This window comes from Saccostrea echinata, unplaced genomic scaffold (genome assembly GCF_033153115.1).
Source record: "Saccostrea echinata isolate AGI-Se365-2 ecotype Australia unplaced genomic scaffold, CSIRO_AGI_Sech_v1 ptg000033l, whole genome shotgun sequence".
Taxonomy (NCBI): domain Eukaryota; kingdom Metazoa; phylum Mollusca; class Bivalvia; order Ostreida; family Ostreidae; genus Saccostrea; species Saccostrea echinata.
Genome location: NW_026889782.1, coordinates 28,204,878 through 28,224,319, shown reverse-complemented (window position 1 = coordinate 28,224,319; position 19,442 = coordinate 28,204,878). Strand labels below are relative to the sequence as shown.

Sequence of the window (19,442 nt, the reverse complement as noted above, 5' to 3'; positions counted from 1 at the left end):
TGCACCCCTATTTTAGACAGCCTCGCTTTCAGTTTACCTTCAGCATCAGTAGCCATTGTTTTGTTGTCAGATATTATCTAAATCAATTGCCATCCTTTCCTAATGGATTTATATAACGTATCGATTTTACAATTCAAACATACTTGGAATTGTATTTAATCATATGCGTATGTTAGTAACAATCCTTACAATCTTTATATCGTGTTATTCAAGTTTTTAACTTTGAACAATGACCACGGGTCGTAGGTCACGATCGAGATCTACATTCTTACAATCGGAAGATGCGGATAATCCTTCAAATTGGACTGTAGCGGTTTTAAAACAGAAATTATCGGATCTTGTAATTGGTATTAATGTGTCACTTTCACACAGTGCGCTAAAGAGAATTTACTTGGACAATATCGGAAATAATGCAAATAGTACAAACACTGCTGCTATGTCTATCGGATCAGCAGTTACTCCCGCTCCTCGCAATGCCGATTTATTGGCTAGAAATGCAGTAGGATCTCCAACTAGTGTGCCGAGTCCCATTCTAAATTCTGTGCAGCAAGTAATGCGAATGGATCCAACTCGGAATTCTCTAGGCAATCCGGTGCTAGCATGATATTACCCACCTCAACCGTGCTGCCGGCAACAACAACAATGGCCGCCGAATGCCAAGCACAAAACGTTCTTCTTTCAACATTGCAGCTATGTCAACAAGCTATCTCCAGTTTAAGAAACACCATGAACAAAACTACAGAAGCAAAACAGTTAAATTTAAGTACGGCAATGTCAACATCTGAGGCAGGAACTCCCTCCTCTCAGATTTCAGCCGTGGATTTAGTGTCATCGGAAATTCGAGCTGACATAGTTGCAGGTAAGGACGTAAACTTAAACGTTTTACTTATCCCAAATTATACAACACCAACCAACAAGAAAATTAAAGAGAACGACGAAAGATTAATCAGAAATCTGACCCTGGACGAATTTATTGTTGCGTTTGGTAGATACAAAAGAATAATGTGCAGCGCTTATCCCAATAGAACAGATGAACTAGATGCATATTTAGCTCATATTATAGAAACAGCAAATATCTGGCCAGAACACTTTACGAATATCATCAAATTTCCTTAAACAAATGTGCATCATTGCTGTTGCAAAATAACATCAAGGTTGATTGGTCAAAAGGAGATTATGAACATAGAACATTAGTGTGTGCAGGCTCTCCCGTTTAATCTTGCGACTTTTGTCATTCTAAAATACACAGCTCCCTCATGTGTCCACAAAGGTCCTTCAGACGTAGTCAAAGTACAAGACAGCCTATGACATCTCGTTCAACTCGACAGGCAGTTGACATACACGGGCGTGACGTTAAATTCTATGAAGGTGAACAGATTTGCAACAATTTCAATGCTACTAAAGGTTGCACCAAACCTTATTGCTGATATTTACATGTCTGTAAATCATGCAAGTCCAACCACTCTAGAGTAGAATGCCAACAAACTAAGACTGATACAAACAAGAGGCCCAAGGGCCTTAACGGTCACCTGAGTATGATACAATAATTTGCATTATGCATAGAGTATAAAATGAACTGAAAGGTGAAGCTTTGTTGCCCAATAGAAAAATAAATAGGGTGATCATGATCAACAACATAATTAAGGTCTTCCGTTTCCAACGGAAGACCTTCTACTGATTCTGATGGTTAAGATTATTCTTATTATTCTTTTTTTTTTTTCCTAGACGCCAACTTTGAAGCTTCATATCTTCCTCATTTCTGAACGGATTTTGTTCAAATTTTCAGAGCTTTTAGACTTTACAAAACACTCTCAGAATACTGTAATACAATTCGGAAATTACCTTCTGTTCACGAGTTATTCCCCTTTGATTGAAATTTTTATGCCTCTGGTTTCCAGACAAAGGCTCTGAGACCGTAATAATTGGAGCACAAAACCCTTTGAATTTGAAAAGAAGAAGCATTGAAGTTGTGCACATCGGTTTTTGTTTTTTGATTTTTGCATTAAAAATGGCGCTAGAGAGGGGTCAAAAGTTAGAACGCGAAAAAGAGCAAAAACATTGACATATTTTCCTTTATATCTTTAAAACTAAAAATATTTTGTTAAAACATGTATAATAAAAGTTGTTCATAATAGCAAGAGCTTTCATTTGATATCATTAAAAAGGGGCTGGCCCCTAAAATTAGGGATCTAGAGCCCTTGAAAGTTTTCGCTTTATAACTCAAAAACGGTAAATATTTCGATATGGCTTTCGGAATTAAAGTTGTTCTTTAACACCTTATTGATCTCATACAAATGTTGTTTTGTTCGAGTATTGCGTAATATGTCGTAATATGTAGGTCCCGTAAACAGGTAAGCGTTTTCATTCGGCAAGTAAATCAGAACTCTTCATGTGTGTAACTTTAACAAACTTGCAATAAATTATATACCCTACTGTATTTAATGCTAATTTTCTTCTAAATAAGGTTTTAAACGTGTTCTGTGGTTCACTCATAAATTATTTTTTACAACTTTCTTTTCTTTTTTAATTTAGATTTAAAGGGAACACGTCTTCAAATAAAGGAAGGAATTAAATGTATTTATATAACTATATAAGTAATATTAAACTTTAAGCATCGAATAAATAATGATCATTATCTGTACGCATTTTACCAGTTTATGTTCTCCATGTTCACCTCGATGTTTATTGTTATGTAACGCAACCTGCGATCCCACGTTGCCGAGGTCACCAGTGTACCAGCCACCTGCGGTCATAGGCCATGTAAACAAAACAAACATCTGAGAAGACAAATCCGTTGTGTAGAAACAACGATTAATGAAACATTATGGTTTTTTTTATGGAATCTTTAAGATAACTTAATCTCATCTTTGATTTAATCTTAATTCTAAACACTAGTGCATAAAATCATTACGAATTTTAATCGCTTTCACCGACCTGGTCACTGTCGACAGAACAATACGATTTAAAAAAGAAACAAACAATTTATTTCTCTATCCCATGTTATTGTATTCTATTTCAATTGTAATTGAAAAGGTGCTACGGCAAAGAATTGCAATTACTGATGGAAATATTAAGTATTAAAGCAATATAAGCTGTCAGCGGCGGCAATTTTTTTTTAATCACGAATGTAGCACGAAAACATTTTATCGATCTGAAATTTAAAATTATAGACTAAATTTGAACTCATTGAAGGTCTAAAATAAGTCGAAAAAGAGAAAAAGAGCTGTTCATGAATTTTTGTCTTGCAAGACAATATTTCCCCGACGTAGTCAGAAATATGCAAGTGACCTCTGGGTCAAACGCTCGGAGACTGATGTTCGTACTGATGTACGCATGTGCAGCTTGTCGGAGATGCAGAGCAAAGATGTCGGGAAAACGTGGTGCGAAGATTAAATTAACGGATTCGGCAAGAAAAAGGACTAAAAGGGAAGCGAATGCTAGGTTAAACAAAAACAAAATATATATTGGAGATCAATACGATCGTTGGACGGAGCTGCGGACAAAATTATCCGTGAAAACAAATATCGAAGTTGCAAAGATTCTGCTTGACAAGTAAGTGTGTACAAGTTTAATTATAGCCAATTTAATGCAAGATACTAGTATAAATGATTGGAGAAAACTCTTAGTACCTTACTTGACTTGTAAGCATCATATCTTATTCAGCCGATGTTAGTTTTTTGTTGTAATATACAACAAATAAGTATCTTCGTAAGCCAGTTGATAGCGTAAATATTGTGAGGCACGGAAAGGGTAAATAACCAAACTCTGTTAAACGTTTAGATAACTATACAAGATATTTATATAATTATGTTAAACGTTTAGATTTCATTGTTCTAGCTATGAAGCTAAGGATGAGCAAAAATATACAAGTGTTCCTGCTGGAAAAAACTTCAAACCCTGTGTTACATCAACGCCTGGTCCACCAGCTTTGAAGAAAATATGTATTGTTCAGTCTGATTTGTCTGACATTTCACCAAATGAAGTGGGAAAAGAGTAAATATCCAAGCTTGTTTTACATTTGCAAAATTTTGAGAAGTATTTGTGTCAATTTTTGAATACATATATAATTACCAAAAACATTCTAAATGAAGTTTTGAAATTATTATCATTATTATTATGTAGAAAATTTACTTTTAAAAAGAAAATTTAAATAATATTTTCAGTGTTGAAAGTGCTATGTCTGGCATTGAGGAAATTGCAGAACCTACAGATCCAAGGACTAAGACCTTTAAGCCATTTTCAGACAGTTTTGTGGATCCTTTTAGGTTTGACAACATTGCTCTTTTGTCACACATATTAAAAATGTTTCTTTCTAAGGCCAATAAAAATTAATTTGTTTGATGTACTCCGACTGACCTGTCAAAATTGCCCTTACCCTATCTTTTCCCCAGTACTTTAAATTTTAAATGTTTTTTTTTTTTTTTTGGGGGGGGGGGGTCAAGGGAAATAGACATTGTTTCATTTTAAAGGTTTATAATTCTCTAAGATACTTTTTAGCTCACCTGAGCTTTTCTGATCGAAATTTGTCCATTGTCTGTTGTTGTTGGCGTTGGTATCGTAAACTTTTCACATGTTCATCTTCTTCTCAAGAACCAGTGGGCCAATTTCAACCAAACTTGCCACAAAGTATCCTTGGGTAAAGGGGATTCAAATTAAAGGCGACCCTCTTTTCCAAGGGGAGATAATTATGAATTCGTGAAAAATTAATGGCATCATTTAAAATTCTTCTTCTCAAGAACCACTGTGCTTGAAAACATGAAACTTAAATGGAAGCATCCTCAGATAGTGTAGATTCAAGTTTGTTCAAATCATGACCCCCGGGGGTAGGGTGGGGCAACAATGGGTAGTCAAAGTTTTACATAGGAATATATTGGGAAAATCTCTAAAAATCTTCTTCTCAAGAACAGCAAAACCATGATTGGTCATAATTATATGGAAGCATCCTTAGGTAGTGTAGATTCAAGTTTGTTCAAATTATGACCCCCAGGAAAATACAGGGGCATATTTGTCATATTAATTCATAAGCATCCATATGAAGTACACCCCCCCCCCCCCGAACCACTTTTATATTTAAACTTTTCAGGACTGAATTGATTTCTGCTGTTTCCTAGCCAGAGTGCTCAGGTGAGCGATGTGGCCCCAGTGCCTCTTGTTTGAAATAACATTTTTATAGCAATAAATATTAAATCTGTCTTATCCGGTGTATCATGAAAGCATCAATAAATCTTAAGTTTATGCTTTTTATGACAGTAATTGATGTTAGCTATAGATACTGCAAAAAAAAACAAACAAACAAACAAACAAAACACCTACTTACATTCCCACCTTGAAAAATGTAAGTCGGAGTACATAAAAAAATATATTGTTATTATTAGTGATGGCCTAAATACGTCATGTATTATTTTAGCATGAATGATTTTGATATATGCATTTTTATTAGATTGACAATGAGTGCCTCTGAACTGACATGCGAAGAAAATGACTCTTCTGATGATGAAGAATATGAGCCAAGTTTCCACCTGTCTTTAAAGTAATTTTTATTAGAATTATTATTTACTTAGTAATATAAAATTTAATTAAAAGAGGTTAAATATGTTTAATCATTGTAAATATTTCAGATAGCATGAAACATACTAATGGGAAAAATTATTGGTAATTGGTTCATTAAACTGTAATAACATAAATTTTATAATTTTGTTATGTTTTTTTTATTCTCTCTATAGACTTGACCATGGTGTGACGCTAGATGAGTCGGATTCAGAAGAGATTGAGGACGATGAAGAAAAATTTGTAGAACATGCTGAGTATAGTTGTCTACCAGTTATACGCAACAATGATGAAATTGAACAACTGGTCCATGATTGTCCAGCCATGGTTTACATTAATCAGCTGATTACCTTGGCAGAAACAGGAGTCCCTAAGATTTGTAGGGTGAAAGGATGTGAAGCTCAAGTTCACATTTCATCAGAAGTAGTGTCTTCAGCTGTGTACCTGAGATGGGTAATGAACTTCAGTATAATTTTAAAAGAATCATATATAATACATATTGTGACAAGGCATCATTCACCTTTCTTTTTGAAATACAAAGGCACTTTTTAAATGTCTGTTCCAGGTCTGCACAAACAATCATGAGGCACACAAATGGTGTTCGCAACCTCTTCTTAATAGACGGGTTCACAGTGGGGATGTTTTAATCTCAGCAGCTTTACTGGCGTCAGGAAATAATTTTCAAAAGATTTCCCTGTTTTTTAAGTTCCTGAAGCTCCCCATTCTGTCTGTCTCATCATTTATAAAGATACAAAGAACCTATGTCACTCCAACAATTGAAGAAATTTGGAAAAAGCATCAGAATGATATTCTAGAAGAATTCAGAGGAAAAGATGTTGTTGTTCTTGGTGAGTACAATATCAACCAAATGCTTGTATTGTTTGTTTTGTCAAGAAGAGGATATATTTAAATTTTCTTTTATTTTGATTATTTGTTTTTTTTTTTTGTTTGTTTGCGTAGGCGATGGTCGTATGGACAGTCCAGGTCATTCCGCACAGTACTGTACGTACACATTTATGGAAAATGAAACCCACAAGATACTGTGCTTAGTGACCATGGACAAGAGAATGACAGGAAGAAAAAGTGCAATCCTTGAAAAGGCGTGTTTTCAGAAGGGCCTGCAGTTTCTCCTTGAAAAAGAAATAAATGTGGTGGAAGTGGTGACAGATGCACATGTGCAGATTGAAGCTTTAATGAGTACTAGATGAAATCCCGCGCAAGCGCGGGGAATTGAATTTATATAACTACCGACAAAAAATATATTGTAGTTTCTACTGACAGCCTACAGGCTTATAGCAGGAAGAAATACTTTGTTCAAAATCCCGCATAAAGTAGATTTACGTCTCCACCCCCCCCCCCCCACCCCCTTTTTGTAAAAACTTGAAAAATAATAATTTCATTAATTGACATTTTAATTGTGAAACCTGTTATACTATGTTATGGATATTGTACTCAGATGCTCTAATTCATTTCCGTCAAGGATAAAAGCAGCGAATATTACTGATAAATTGATTTTTTTTTTTGGGGGGGGAGGGTAAAAATTCACAGGTACTTGGATCTTGGTTTATAACTATGTATGTACCTTATTGATATGTAAAAATGTACTTTACTTTTTTTACATATCAATAAGGTACATGCGTATTTATAAACCAAGACCCAAGTACCATCTGTAAAAATTAGCTTTTAACGCCCTATGAATAGGCCGAGTATTTGATACAAAGGACTGTATTCAGAAAAAAAACCCTGAAATGTATTGATTAAAGCACAAAATTTTACAGCTTTAATTGTATTTGAACAATACCTTATTCATAAATTTTCTCTTTGCATGTAAGCACAACTTGTACTTCGGGTTCGTTGCCACGATGCTCTCAGTAAAGGATACATAAAAATTTTACCGATAAATTTATTAGGAAAACCCACTACATATATGTATGTAATAGTCTTTCGATCTATAAATAAAATATATTCACAACTTACAGTGTTATCAATGATTTACCATTATTTCAATGACCATTCACTCAAAAGCTTTTTTATGTTCATACAGCTATTATCGCCTCGTTTTCTTTTTTAACATCGGACTCGCTGCTGTATGATGTTCTAGAAGCTTCCGTCAATATTAAGATCGGTGAATGATGAAAATAATTGCACATTTCCCTTTTTAATTCGTTATCACAACTTATTTCTCTTATATCATTTGAATGAAGTTTTGATTGAATAATTCAGTGTTGACGTTTTATGAAATAAACGATTGCTTGTTGTCAGTCTCATTAAAAATTGCCAGTAACTTAGATCCGCCAACCGGAAACGCCACCGTACTCACGTTTTTGCTATTTCATGGCTGTTTATAGAAAATGAAAGTAGACTTTTAATTTAATGTACGATACTTACTATGCGAGTGAAATCTGAAAATAGTTTACGGACATCATCTTGTATCTAGTGTATTGTTAGAGGAGTAAGTAAGAACTCTGGTGCACCCGTTTCGGAGTTTATTTGCAAAATTTATTAATTTATAAGTATAGATGTGTCTTTGTATACTTCTTTGTTTTTTTTTTTTTTTGTTGTTTTTTTTTTTCTTTTTTAAAGCTTAAATCTGTAATTAGGATTTTTTTCTGATTTTTCTTTAGGGATAAATATATAAATTAGATTTACTGTAGCTATCATCATGTTTTTATAACAGAAAAAGATTACTTAGAAATAAAACATTCATTCGACATCTGGCATGGGTCAAAAAACCTTGGGAAAAAACTAATAAAGGTGAGACAATTTAAGATTTTTATTTTAAGAACATTTTCAAAATTTGGAAAAATGCTAAATGAGTAAACTGAATTTTGAACATTATTTTCAGACTGGACAAGAAAAATCAAAAAAACCAATATTACAGTGGACAAGAGAGATAGTAAACCATTTTTGGTTTTGTTCCTCTGTAGCAAATACAGAAGAAGAGTTTATTGTAAGTTTGAACTGTAAATAGAAAAACCACTTGATTCAGTTTGTGTTAATAGAGAGTGAAAAAAAATAATTTTAGACTGTTCTTCTTTTCAGGGCATTTTGTTTGGAGTCATACATCATGTTGTGAATGAGCATGAATGGATTTTGCCATACAGAGCAGGAGCAAAAAGTTCATGCCAGCATGGTCCATTAACAGAGGAAAGGAACAAAGATTGCCTTGAGGCAGGATCCCCAGCACATGTTGCCGTGCGTGAAATTGTTAGGGACAAAAGACTAATAAAGAAGATTCCTTACTACCTTAATTGCCGGTATACACAAAATTGATTGTATACTACATTTTTCTACAGATATTTTCTATTTATGCATATCCAATTATAATGTTTCCATTAGAAAATGAAAACACAAATGTGATATATATATAACAGATTTCTTAAATGTTAGATTAAAACTTTTCAGGAAGGTTTCACCATGTATATAGTTTATTTAGTGATTTTTTTTTTTTTACAGAAGTACAGCCGCTTTGGAGAACTTTCAAAACCTTATTTTGAAGTACCCATCAAAGCGCCATTCTTAAACACCTCCAGTGTACAGAGCGAGAAACCTTGTTGCTGCACTGGACCACAATGCAAATTGTGACAGAGAAGCTGCCAAAAGAAAAGATGGATCACTAAGGTTTCTTTTTGTCTCATTCATTTATTTTTTAAGTTAAAATCTACAATATACCATTGTAAATTATTTTGCTGACTAGGTTGGAATGCATTTTGAAATATATTGAATCTTGTACTTTAGGCATCAGCGGTACTACAGCAAAAAAAGTGGAAGATGGTCTGCCTACCCAGTAAGAGAAGAAAAACAATATCCATATGCAACTGACATCATGAAACTGTGTCTTCAGAATAGGATTTTTGACCCTGTTGGTATGAACAAGCCAGTTGTCCTTGATGTGGAGGATCCACGACGTGTGTTCGAGACCCTAGCTCCTGTTGCTCCACCGCCAACTGAATCTCTGGTGGCAGAGAAGAAATCTCGATTTCTCCATGAGAGCATTTAATTAGTCAGAATCAAGAAAAGAGACACGTCTCTGATCTTGTTTAATATTGCAATTTTGAACATTTACCTGTAACAACAAGAAGTCGGTGAGCGAATGCTCACTAGTAATACCCCCACTCTGATGTGAATATACACTCTCATGTTGACATCGAATTCATGCAAAAATGAATCCTACCATATGGCATGCCTAAATAAAGATTGTGCTAAAATTTCAAGCATCTGCGCAGAGTAGTTGCTGAGAAAACTGCGACGGAAATTTGGTACATACAGACGCATGGATAAACAGGAAGTTGACATCGGATTCAAACAAAAATGAATCTACCATATGGCTTGCCTAAACAAAGATTGTGCTAAAATTTCAAGCATCTGTGATGAGTAGTTGCTGAGAAAACTGTGACGAAAAATTTGTTAGTGACAGACGCACGGATAAACAGGAAGTTGACATCAGATTCAAATAAAAATGAATCCCACCATATGGCATGCCTAAACAAAGATTGTGCTAAAATTTCAAGCATCTGTGATGAGGAGTTACTGAGAAAACTGCAAAAAAAATTGTTTTGGAGAGACACGGAACACACAGACATACACACAAGGGTAAAACAGTATACCCCCCACTCCTTTGGAGTTATGCAAGCTACTTATAACAAGGATAATGTTGCAATCAAAAAACTTTTTAGATTTATGATATGCAATTTTCTGAATTGCTTGGATACTTTGAACATTTATGTTATTGCAGAATTTTGTAAATTTGTAAATAATACCTTTAACTCTGACACCCAAGTAACTCATCAATAGGTGTTTGATACAGTCTTTTAAATATGACATTGCATGTTTTGCTTTTTTTGTTCTTTTCTTTTCACATTGATGAATGAAAAATGATACATAGTATTTCAAAGATTTATTCAATGTTTAATTAACCTTATTATTATATAAAAACAGCAATATGTGAAAATCAAATGTTGTCTTTATCAATCTAAGACTCCTTCTATGTATCCCACATATTGACCAGAAGGTTCAGGATATTGGTCTCGAATTTTCCATATGCAGCAGCTGGGAATGACCTTTTGGTTTCCAGCTCCAAGACGGCCATGCATCCACATAACATATTGTCTGTAAGCTGTATGTCGATGAGCTCTGTTGTAGTTGTCATCTCTAGGTTCTGCCAAAGCATCATTCCTAAATCTCATGGCAACTTCGAGAACCAATTCATCTAGCACTATGGTATAGAAATCCTATACATAATAGACATTACACTGACTGTTTATCTTCACCTTTTTTCATATCTAGTTAGTGTATAATAATATTTTGATCAGAATTTGAAAAAATGAAAACTTACAGCTAATTTTGTGTGACAGTTCTGGGGTATTTTTCCACAGCACAGTTTTTCCCTCTCGGTAGGCATCTCCCTACAGTTATTGCAAGAGCACCAGTCTGGAACCGCAGGGCTATTCCCTGGTGTTGGATCCCCATTATCATTTGCAGTCTTCAGGACATCCATCAATAATGAAGGCTGTTTCTTGCAGACTAACTTGAGAGTTTCCTGTAGTGCAGCCAAGTCCATATTGGAAATACATTCCTGAAATTGAAGTGCTTGTTTTAAAAGAATTTTATTGATATTTATAAGCTGGCTGAAATAAGAACTTTATATATTTCAATTGATATAGACATTGATATAGACATTTTATAATATATAAATATTAATATATATGTGTATATACTTCAAGCTGAGATTGTCTGTCCCGTCGAGCCTGAGCTGCCATTTCCAGTCTATTCAAGCCAGCTGGCTGCACGCGCTGTCGTCCTCTGCACCTTCCACGTCCTCGACCTCTCAAGACCTAAAATCATAAACAACACTTCATTTGTTTTTTATGTTTTATTTGGGGGGGGAGGGGGGGTAGGGGAGGAGTAGAACTGCACTACTACCTCAGTAGCTTTAAACTGTCACATTTTTTTGGGAGAGGGGGTAAAGAGTTTAAATAATTTGCTCCTACCCCAGTAGCTCTAGGCTGTCTGCCTCTACCACGCCCTCTTCGTCTGACATTGGATATCTCTTTATCTGATGAACTTGGTGAATTTGGTGAAACACTCCTTGATCTTGATCCATTTGATAACTATAAAATTAGTACGAATATAATCAAATATGATTTCAAAAATTATTTTTATTTTTTACATTCAAGTAAAACCCACAGTACCTGACCATATGTGAGCCATATTTTTTTTCCACTATATATTTCATTGAAAATCCATTTTTCTAAAATATTATTGCAGTGTCTTTTGTTGCTTATTTTTATAACTAAAACACATAAATGTAGAATTTGTTTGCAGATTCTTCACATAATTTCAAAATAATTTTATCTGTAGTGTAAGAATTGCATTGATATAACATGTCAAATGTGAAAGTAAAATTCCAAGACTCTAATTTACAAGAAATCATAATTTGAGGTAAGAAATTTTTGTCTTGAAAAATTCATGAATTATTCTCACTCTCAGTGATTAGTGTATCATTTTGTTTTGCATTTTGAGACAAGAAAATTTGAACTATTCTGTATTATTCAGAAAAAAAATAATGGAAATTGGACCTCATAACATTTTTTTTATTAAAAAAAAAGGTTTTTCCATGAAATATATAGACTGAAAATGCAGTTATGACTCACTTATTGCCATGATTATACTACATACACGTGTTGACAGAGAAATAATATTCTCAGCAAACTTGCATAAACTTGATCTATGCACAATTTTTTATAGGCCTAATGGTTAAAATTTTTATTACTTTTTTTTCTATGCAGACACTAAAAAAGAAGTTCAAATTACTTGAGAGTGCAATAACTAGGCAAATAGGAGCGTAAAACGCGACTTGCACTTGCAGCATCTTACACATTCTACTGATCTGGAGATAGAAATCCCGTTGGGGGCCTCTTCATTTATGCAAACGTCACTCTATTTTCTGTTTAGCCTGTTATGCTTTCGGTGAGGCTTATTTAAGTTTTTATGCAATACTGTGAAAGAAACAACACTTTAAAAATGTTAAAGAGTAAATTTATAACGTACCTCTGATTCTTCAATCTTCGATTTGATAATGGATTCAGCATCTTGCACGCGCTGCTTAATACTCGGTTATCTCCGTATCCCGTCCCGAATATTAATTACCGGTGGCTGGAGAGACGGTCAGTTCAAACAAACGATCGATTTAATTAATGTATTTGTGTATACGCAACAGCTGTAGTTTACTGATACTTGCAGATTATCTATTTCTAACACATTATTGTTAATTAGCCTCATAAAATTGGGTTAAAAAATTGCCGCCGCTGACAGCTTATATTGCTTTAATACTTGTGTAAAGTATAATTTTTACTATCAGTCTCTTATTTCTTCATTTAATTTTTCATTTAATATTAAATAAACTATATACATAAAACAATACTTTTAAACATACAATAATTCACGCCTTCTTACAGCAGACAGTTTACATTCCACTCTGTGTTTAGATCTAACTTCAAAATTTGTAACCCACTCGTCGTTCACACGTGGCCGCAGAGGTTAGCGAGCTGCGGTCATATCGGTGTTAAAATGCAATGTGTACTCATAGTGATTAATGGAAAATTGTGTTTGAAATCATTTCAAATCTTAAATATTATTTTATTTCACTCTATCTCACGCTTATTTTTATCATTATCTTATCCGCCTGTGTATTTATTCATTTTAAGTTTTATACATTTTAATTGCCGACTTAACCACTAGGTTTGCAACAATTTATTTTTCTGTCTCATGTTTTAAACTGCATGTACACATGTATAATAATTGTAAGTGGAGGTGACGTTTTCAATTCTCGGGAAAATCAAAAATTGAATTAATTACTTCTGAGTTTGCATTATTTGCTACCAAACTTATAATTGTATTGTACAGAACGATATACTTATTCTTTTCTTTTATTTCGTCGAATAAACAGAATATCCCAATACACGATTTTACGGATACATGCTTGTAAGTACATGCAGTTTTACATGGAAGAGCGCCCAAACTAAATACATCCTGAGCTTTCAGAATACACATGCTTGTGTACAAAGCAAACGGGTAATTCACAGATAAAGAAAAACAGAAAAAAGACATGTCTCCATAAATTAATTACCCAATCGCAATGATGTTTTGATTGATCAGCATACGGTTTTTTATCCTTCGTCCATGCATTTCGACTATACGGAAAAAAGATCCGATTCGGTAAAATTATAGCAAACGTGGTTGAAAATTGTCAGACTTTTTATCCAAATTAAAAAAAATGTGTTTGTTCTTTGAATGGCAATATATCCTAATAGTAATTAAACAGCCTATCAAATATATCACGGCGTCCATATAAGGGAGAAACTTTGTTTGGTAAATAAAGTGGTTCTTACAAATATGTCACAAATCTTAAACATCTAAATAATTATTTAATTTTTCTAACAAATACTAATTTGGTTCTAAGAAAGCCACGCAGTTGTATACAAATATTCCAAAATAATCTTTCATGTTTAATGGACTGACAGGTGATCAAATTCCTCTCATCACGATACCTACACCCTCCTCCCCCCCCCCCCCCTTTAAAGAATACAATGTTTTTCTTTAGAGCCGAAATTGTCAATCGGTTGGTTTGTTCAGGTACGTATACATATAGGTGAGGGCTGGTGTTGAATTCCGAGAGAAATCCATAACCTACCGGTATTTTAATGTAAACCAATAATCATACGCGACATTTGTTATTCGCGAATCGTCAAATGAATGAAAAACAAGGTCTGCAACGATTAATATCTGTGACTAAGCTTTCCTATTTTATAAACTTTTTAAGGTCTTTTATTTTATTTCTAAAACTTAAAAAAATGTAACGATTTAATGTGTTCATTGGAGTGGTCAATTGAGCGTCGAAGTGTGTACTAATAGTTTCTTTGGGTGGGGGGAGGTACCATTTTCGGTGCATTTGATTCCCGGAATTTTGCATTGCACTTCCGACAATTAATAAATTTCACTTTTAACATTTATTATTTTCATCCCGGATTTTTCGACTATATTTCCAGCAATTTAATGTTATCAAAATAGATGGAATTAAAATTTTAATAGGATATAAATGGTGAATGGCTGAAAATTTATACATTTTATAATGTACATGGTACTTACGGCCTTGAGCAGTAAGGGATGGAATACGGAGAAAATGATCAGCATTCCACAAGTAAAATGTTAAGGAAATATGTACTTTTTCTTTGTGGAAAAGAGTGAAAGGGAATAATCTAAATGCGGAGACTACCCTCTCTTTATTTGATACATATATAGGTTCTGTTCTTCATTATGGATGTGAGATGTGGGGATTTCATAAAGCCCCACATGTTGAGCAAGTACATATTAACTTTTTGAAGAAAATTATGTCGCTTCGAAAATCTACAAATAACTTCATGGTTTATTTCGAATTTGGTAGATGCCCAATGTATTTTCAAAGAAAACTTCGAATTCTGAAATATTGGTGCTATTTGCTCAATACAAATAATTGCATTCTGCGGACATGTTATAAACAATTGTTATGTGAGTATGAAGAACAACAGGAAAATTGTACAAACTGGTTAAGTGCAGTTAGAAAGCGTTTTTAAAACGCTATTTGGTTTGAGTGATAAAATCCTTTAAAAAGAATATTGATGACTACCCTAACTCATCTGGAAAATCTGCAGCAAAATTTAAATTCTAATGAATCGATTTCGACTTCTTTATCAAAATTTTCCCGAACTTTTCTGTAGACCTCTGGCTTTTCCCTTAATTCTGTAACACTCGGAACTCGAGAGTTACCCGCTAGGTGTCGTTTCTGCATCACTTCCGTATAATTTCTACTCTGACATTTCCAAATCTTACATTTTTTACGTTTGACGATGAATACTCGGATTATTGTGGAATGCATAGACAATTAAATAGCACGATTAAAGACAAGAAATATCTACCGAAACAAGATATAATAACATATTTTGGTGACATGTGGTAGGTATATGATATTTTAGGCCCGATATCCGAGAGGGGTCCAGTGTTTACAAATGGAAGTGACTTACCTTCTCTATTTCATAATACCGCGGGTATGATTTATTAATAAAACGTTAATTCTACGTTATTTTTTGAATTTTTCATATGGAATACATTATAAATGTGTACTAGAAGATTAATTTATGGAAAAAGACGAATAAAAATATTCTTGGACCCCGGGGTGTATATTGGGGGGGGGGGGTGTTCCTGTCCACAAGCACCTGTGCAGCATTCAAGCTTGAAATACCATTCAAACAATACAAATCAGGAACAGTGCAAATCTTTTGAAATCAGAGGTAGTTTCAAGTGCCATGGATCTGTCATGTTGTTAATTTTGAACTTACCGGTTGTCAGTAAATACCGGTACAAAATTTACATGTCATGTTGTAAATTTTGTATTTACTGCCACCCGGTAAATTCAAAATTTATAGCATAAGAGATCCTATTCATGCTAGCACTTACCCCGACACGAGACCTTATACGGTCTCATCCAAAGGACCGATCTCCACGTTTTACTACTTATCCAAACTGGACATAAAACATTCTCAATGAATATTTAAATCATTGTGTTGAACCTAACAAATTATTCCGACTCGCTGTATGGTCTGAAAAAACATGGCTGAACTTATCCATTCAGAAACCCACAGATTGGGATTGCTCTTAACCAGTGTGTGTTATGGCCTTGATGCAAGGTCATTTGGTCAAGTCAAGGTCACTTACAGATAAACTGTAATTTCGCTACCGTATTTGTAGTAGTGAAACATTACTGGTATCATGCAGAGTGTGACATGGCCTTGACTCAAGTTCAAGGTCACTAAGGATTAGATGTTTTGAATGTATGTATGGACTAAAAGAACATGACGTGTCACTGTGAACTTTTCAAGTCGGTAACACACAGATTGGGTTTTATGACGAGAGTGTGTCATGGCTTGACACAAGGTCATTTGGAATGTTCAAGGTCACGTAAATTCCTTTACAGTTTTTCCTAGCGAAATATTGTAAGTTACAAGATTGCTTACATAGAATGTGGCATGACCTTGACTCAAGGTCACTTCTTCCTTCCGCAGCTCCAACGGAAGACCTATTCGTTGCTTTGCAACGAGCTCGCTCTAGTTGGTCTTAATATTCATTAACAGTTCATAAATTAGGTTCTAATCTGTTCCCCATTTATCACTATCACCATACAGTATATTAAAAAATTATCAATGCTTCTGTACTATTTTAATCCCTTGTTGAAATCTCTTACATTGGCCTCTCTTGGTCTTTGATGAACATTTAATAAGACAATTTATTTTTGTCTTATTTTTATTTATCTACTACTTACAAGTCTATCTGATCATTAAAACAATGAAAGTACTTTTTGTATTATACAATAAACGTTTTTGCATAATTCTCTTATTCTATTTACCTTTCAAGTACATTATTTACAGTGATAAATTATCAAAAGTAAATGGCAAAGGGGAATAACTCCTCTCAGTAGAATACAAACTAATAGAGCCCTGGCCAGGACCAGATCACTTGACCAAATGGTCCAGATGTTCAAAAATCTGGTAAAAATTCCCTTCCTTATAAAATTTTTTTACTCTATTTGCCTCAGATATGCCCAGGTGCGGAGAAGATTTTTAAAGAAATAATGCATTTTTACTACAGATTCACTATATTAGAGCCCCCCCCCCCAAAAAAAAAAAACACCAGAGCTTCTGACCCTGGGACCATAAGTTTGCTCATCATAACTAATCACTTTGTTTATCTGCTTAACACTAAGGAGCAAACAGGATTATTTACTAGAATTAATTCATTTTTGCTATATTATCAAGAGCCCCACCCTCACACCAGCACATCTGACCCAGGGGTCATGAAATTCCCTACTCTGAAAGAAGTACTCCTGCTCATCATAACTATACACTTAGCTTCTTTGCTTTTTTAACCAGAAGCAGAAAAGAATATTTTCAAAGAAATTTTGCTTTTTCACCTTATAATCAATAGAACCCCCCCCCCCCCCCCTCTCACCAGAACCCTTAAACCTGGGGTCATAAAATTCACAATTTTGAAAGAGGCATCCTTGCGTACCATAACAATGTACTTAGTCTGTTTAAACAATACCCAGGGGCAGAGAAGAAGATTTACAAAGAAATAATTCACCTTCACTATAGGATCTATATAGCCCCGCCCTAGCACCAGAACTCCTATCCCCAGGGCCATGAATTTCACAATTTTGGAAGAGGCATCCTTGCTTATCATAACAATGTACTTAGTCTGTTTAAGTAATACCCAGGTGCAGAGAAAAAGATTTTTAAAGAATTAAAACATTTTCACTTTATTATCAATAGAGCCCTGCCCTAACACCAGAACCCCTGATCCAGGGGCCACGAATTTCATAATTTTGGAAGAGGCATCCTTGATTATCATAACTATGTATTTAATGTGTTTCAATAATACCCAGGAGTAGAGAAGATTTTCAAAGGTATAATGCATTTTCACTATATAATCAATAGAGCCCCACCCTAACACCAGAACACCTGACCCAGGGGCCATGAAATTCATAATTTTGGAAGAGGCACTCTTGCTCATCATAACTATGTACTTAGTTAGTTTATCTAATACCCAGGAGCAGAGAAGATTTTCAATGAATTAATGCATTTTCACTATACAATCAATAGAGCCCCGCCCTAACACCAAAACCCCTGCCCCTGGGACCATGAAATTCACAATTTTGAAAGAGGCACTCTTGATCATCATAACTATGTACTTAGTTACTGAATTTAATACCAAGGAGCAGAGAAAAAGATTTTCAATGAATAAATGCATTTTCACTATATAATCAATAGAGCCCTGCCCTAACACCAGAACCCCTGCCACTGGGGCCATGAAATTCACAATTTTGGAAGAGGCACTCTTACTCATCATAACTATATACTTAGTTTATTTAATACCCAGGAGCAGAGAAGATCACCTTACGAATGCAAAAATGCTCTGACAGCCAGACAAAATCAAGAAGTGGTTGATGAATTGCTTAATATCGAATTACAGCAAGGCTATGTTAAAGGTCCATTTTCAAAACTAAATTATTAGAACTTTATCCCATCGTTGTTGCCTGTATCCTTTGGGGTAAACATTGGTGTGGCAAACGAGTAGTGTTTCATTGTGATAACCAGGCTGCGGTTCATATCATTACTAAAGGCAGGTCTAAGGAACCTGTTATCATAAATTTAATGAGAAGGTTAACTATATAACTTTGCCGTGTATAGTAGTTATATACCCGGTGTTAAGAATGAAATAGCTGATAGTTTATCTCGCTTTCAGATGGACAGATTTCGTCAGTTGGCTCCAGATGCAGACAGCATCAGCACTCCCTGCCCACCATTGAAGGAAGTAATCTGGACAGCGTCGTAAGCAGTTTGTGGGACCAATCCATTTCAAGTAAAACCCGAGCACTGTACCAAGTAAGACTTGACACTTATGTTAAAATTAACTTTACTTAGAGGAATTCACAAACAAACAGACGGTCCTTTACCTCCTATTTCTGAACAAATGTTATTATATTTTGTTGCTCATTATGATGATCATCTCCATTTGTCATATTCAACAATCAAATTATATCTTAGTGGCATTAGATTTTTCTATTTGAAAATGGAAGGTTTCAATCCCTTAGAGAATATGTCAGGCCAACCTTTAGAATGTTTACAAACAATTTTGAATGGTGTTAAGAAAAAACAAGCTTGTAAATCTGTTAAACGAACAAAATTACCAATAACAAGTTCTGTTCTCTGTAAAATTTGCGAACTGCTTCATTCTGGAATATTTGACATGTGTACATGTTACCTGTTAGAGGCAGCATGTACCGTAGCATTTTTTGGTTTTTTACG

The 19,442-nt window shown here is 34.5% G+C and overlaps 2 protein-coding genes and 1 pseudogene across 2 annotated transcripts; 2 read left to right on the top strand and 1 right to left on the bottom strand.

Annotated features, from left to right (window-relative positions):
• Positions 1–563: 563 nt before the first annotated feature.
• LOC133199067 (uncharacterized) lies at positions 564–19,261 on the top strand. Its single transcript, XM_061334954.1, has 2 exons — positions 564–859; positions 18,880–19,261. The coding sequence occupies exons 1-2, from the start codon at positions 601–603 to the stop codon at positions 19,056–19,058; spliced, it is 438 nt and encodes a 145-aa protein (XP_061190938.1). The 5' UTR covers positions 564–600; the 3' UTR covers positions 19,059–19,261.
• LOC133198821 (uncharacterized) lies at positions 4,177–9,716 on the top strand (annotated as a pseudogene).
• Positions 10,515–11,593, bottom strand: LOC133198820 (P2X purinoceptor 7-like). Its single transcript, XM_061334791.1, has 4 exons — positions 11,538–11,593; positions 11,265–11,381; positions 10,883–11,122; positions 10,515–10,778 (listed from the first exon to the last, which is right to left on the bottom strand). The coding sequence occupies exons 2-4, from the start codon at positions 11,304–11,306 to the stop codon at positions 10,515–10,517; spliced, it is 546 nt and encodes a 181-aa protein (XP_061190775.1). The 5' UTR covers positions 11,307–11,381; positions 11,538–11,593.
• Positions 19,262–19,442: the final 181 nt, after the last annotated feature.

Bases quoted from the DNA above. Each gene is read 5' to 3' on its own strand.
- LOC133199067 (XM_061334954.1), top strand. From the start codon at position 601: ATGATATTACCCACCTCAACCGTGCTGCCGGCAACAACAACAATGGCC. The intron at 860-18,879 runs GTAAGGACGTAA...TCTCGCTTTCAG, and splicing joins TCGAGCTGACATAGTTGCAG to ATGGACAGATTTCGTCAGTT.
- LOC133198820 (XM_061334791.1), bottom strand. From the start codon at position 11,306: ATGGCAGCTCAGGCTCGACGGGACAGACAATCTCAGCTTGAA. The intron at 11,123-11,264 runs GTATATACACAT...CTTCAATTTCAG, and splicing joins ACAGACAATCTCAGCTTGAA to GAATGTATTTCCAATATGGA. The intron at 10,779-10,882 runs GTAAGTTTTCAT...TATTATGTATAG, and splicing joins ACTGTCACACAAAATTAGCT to GATTTCTATACCATAGTGCT.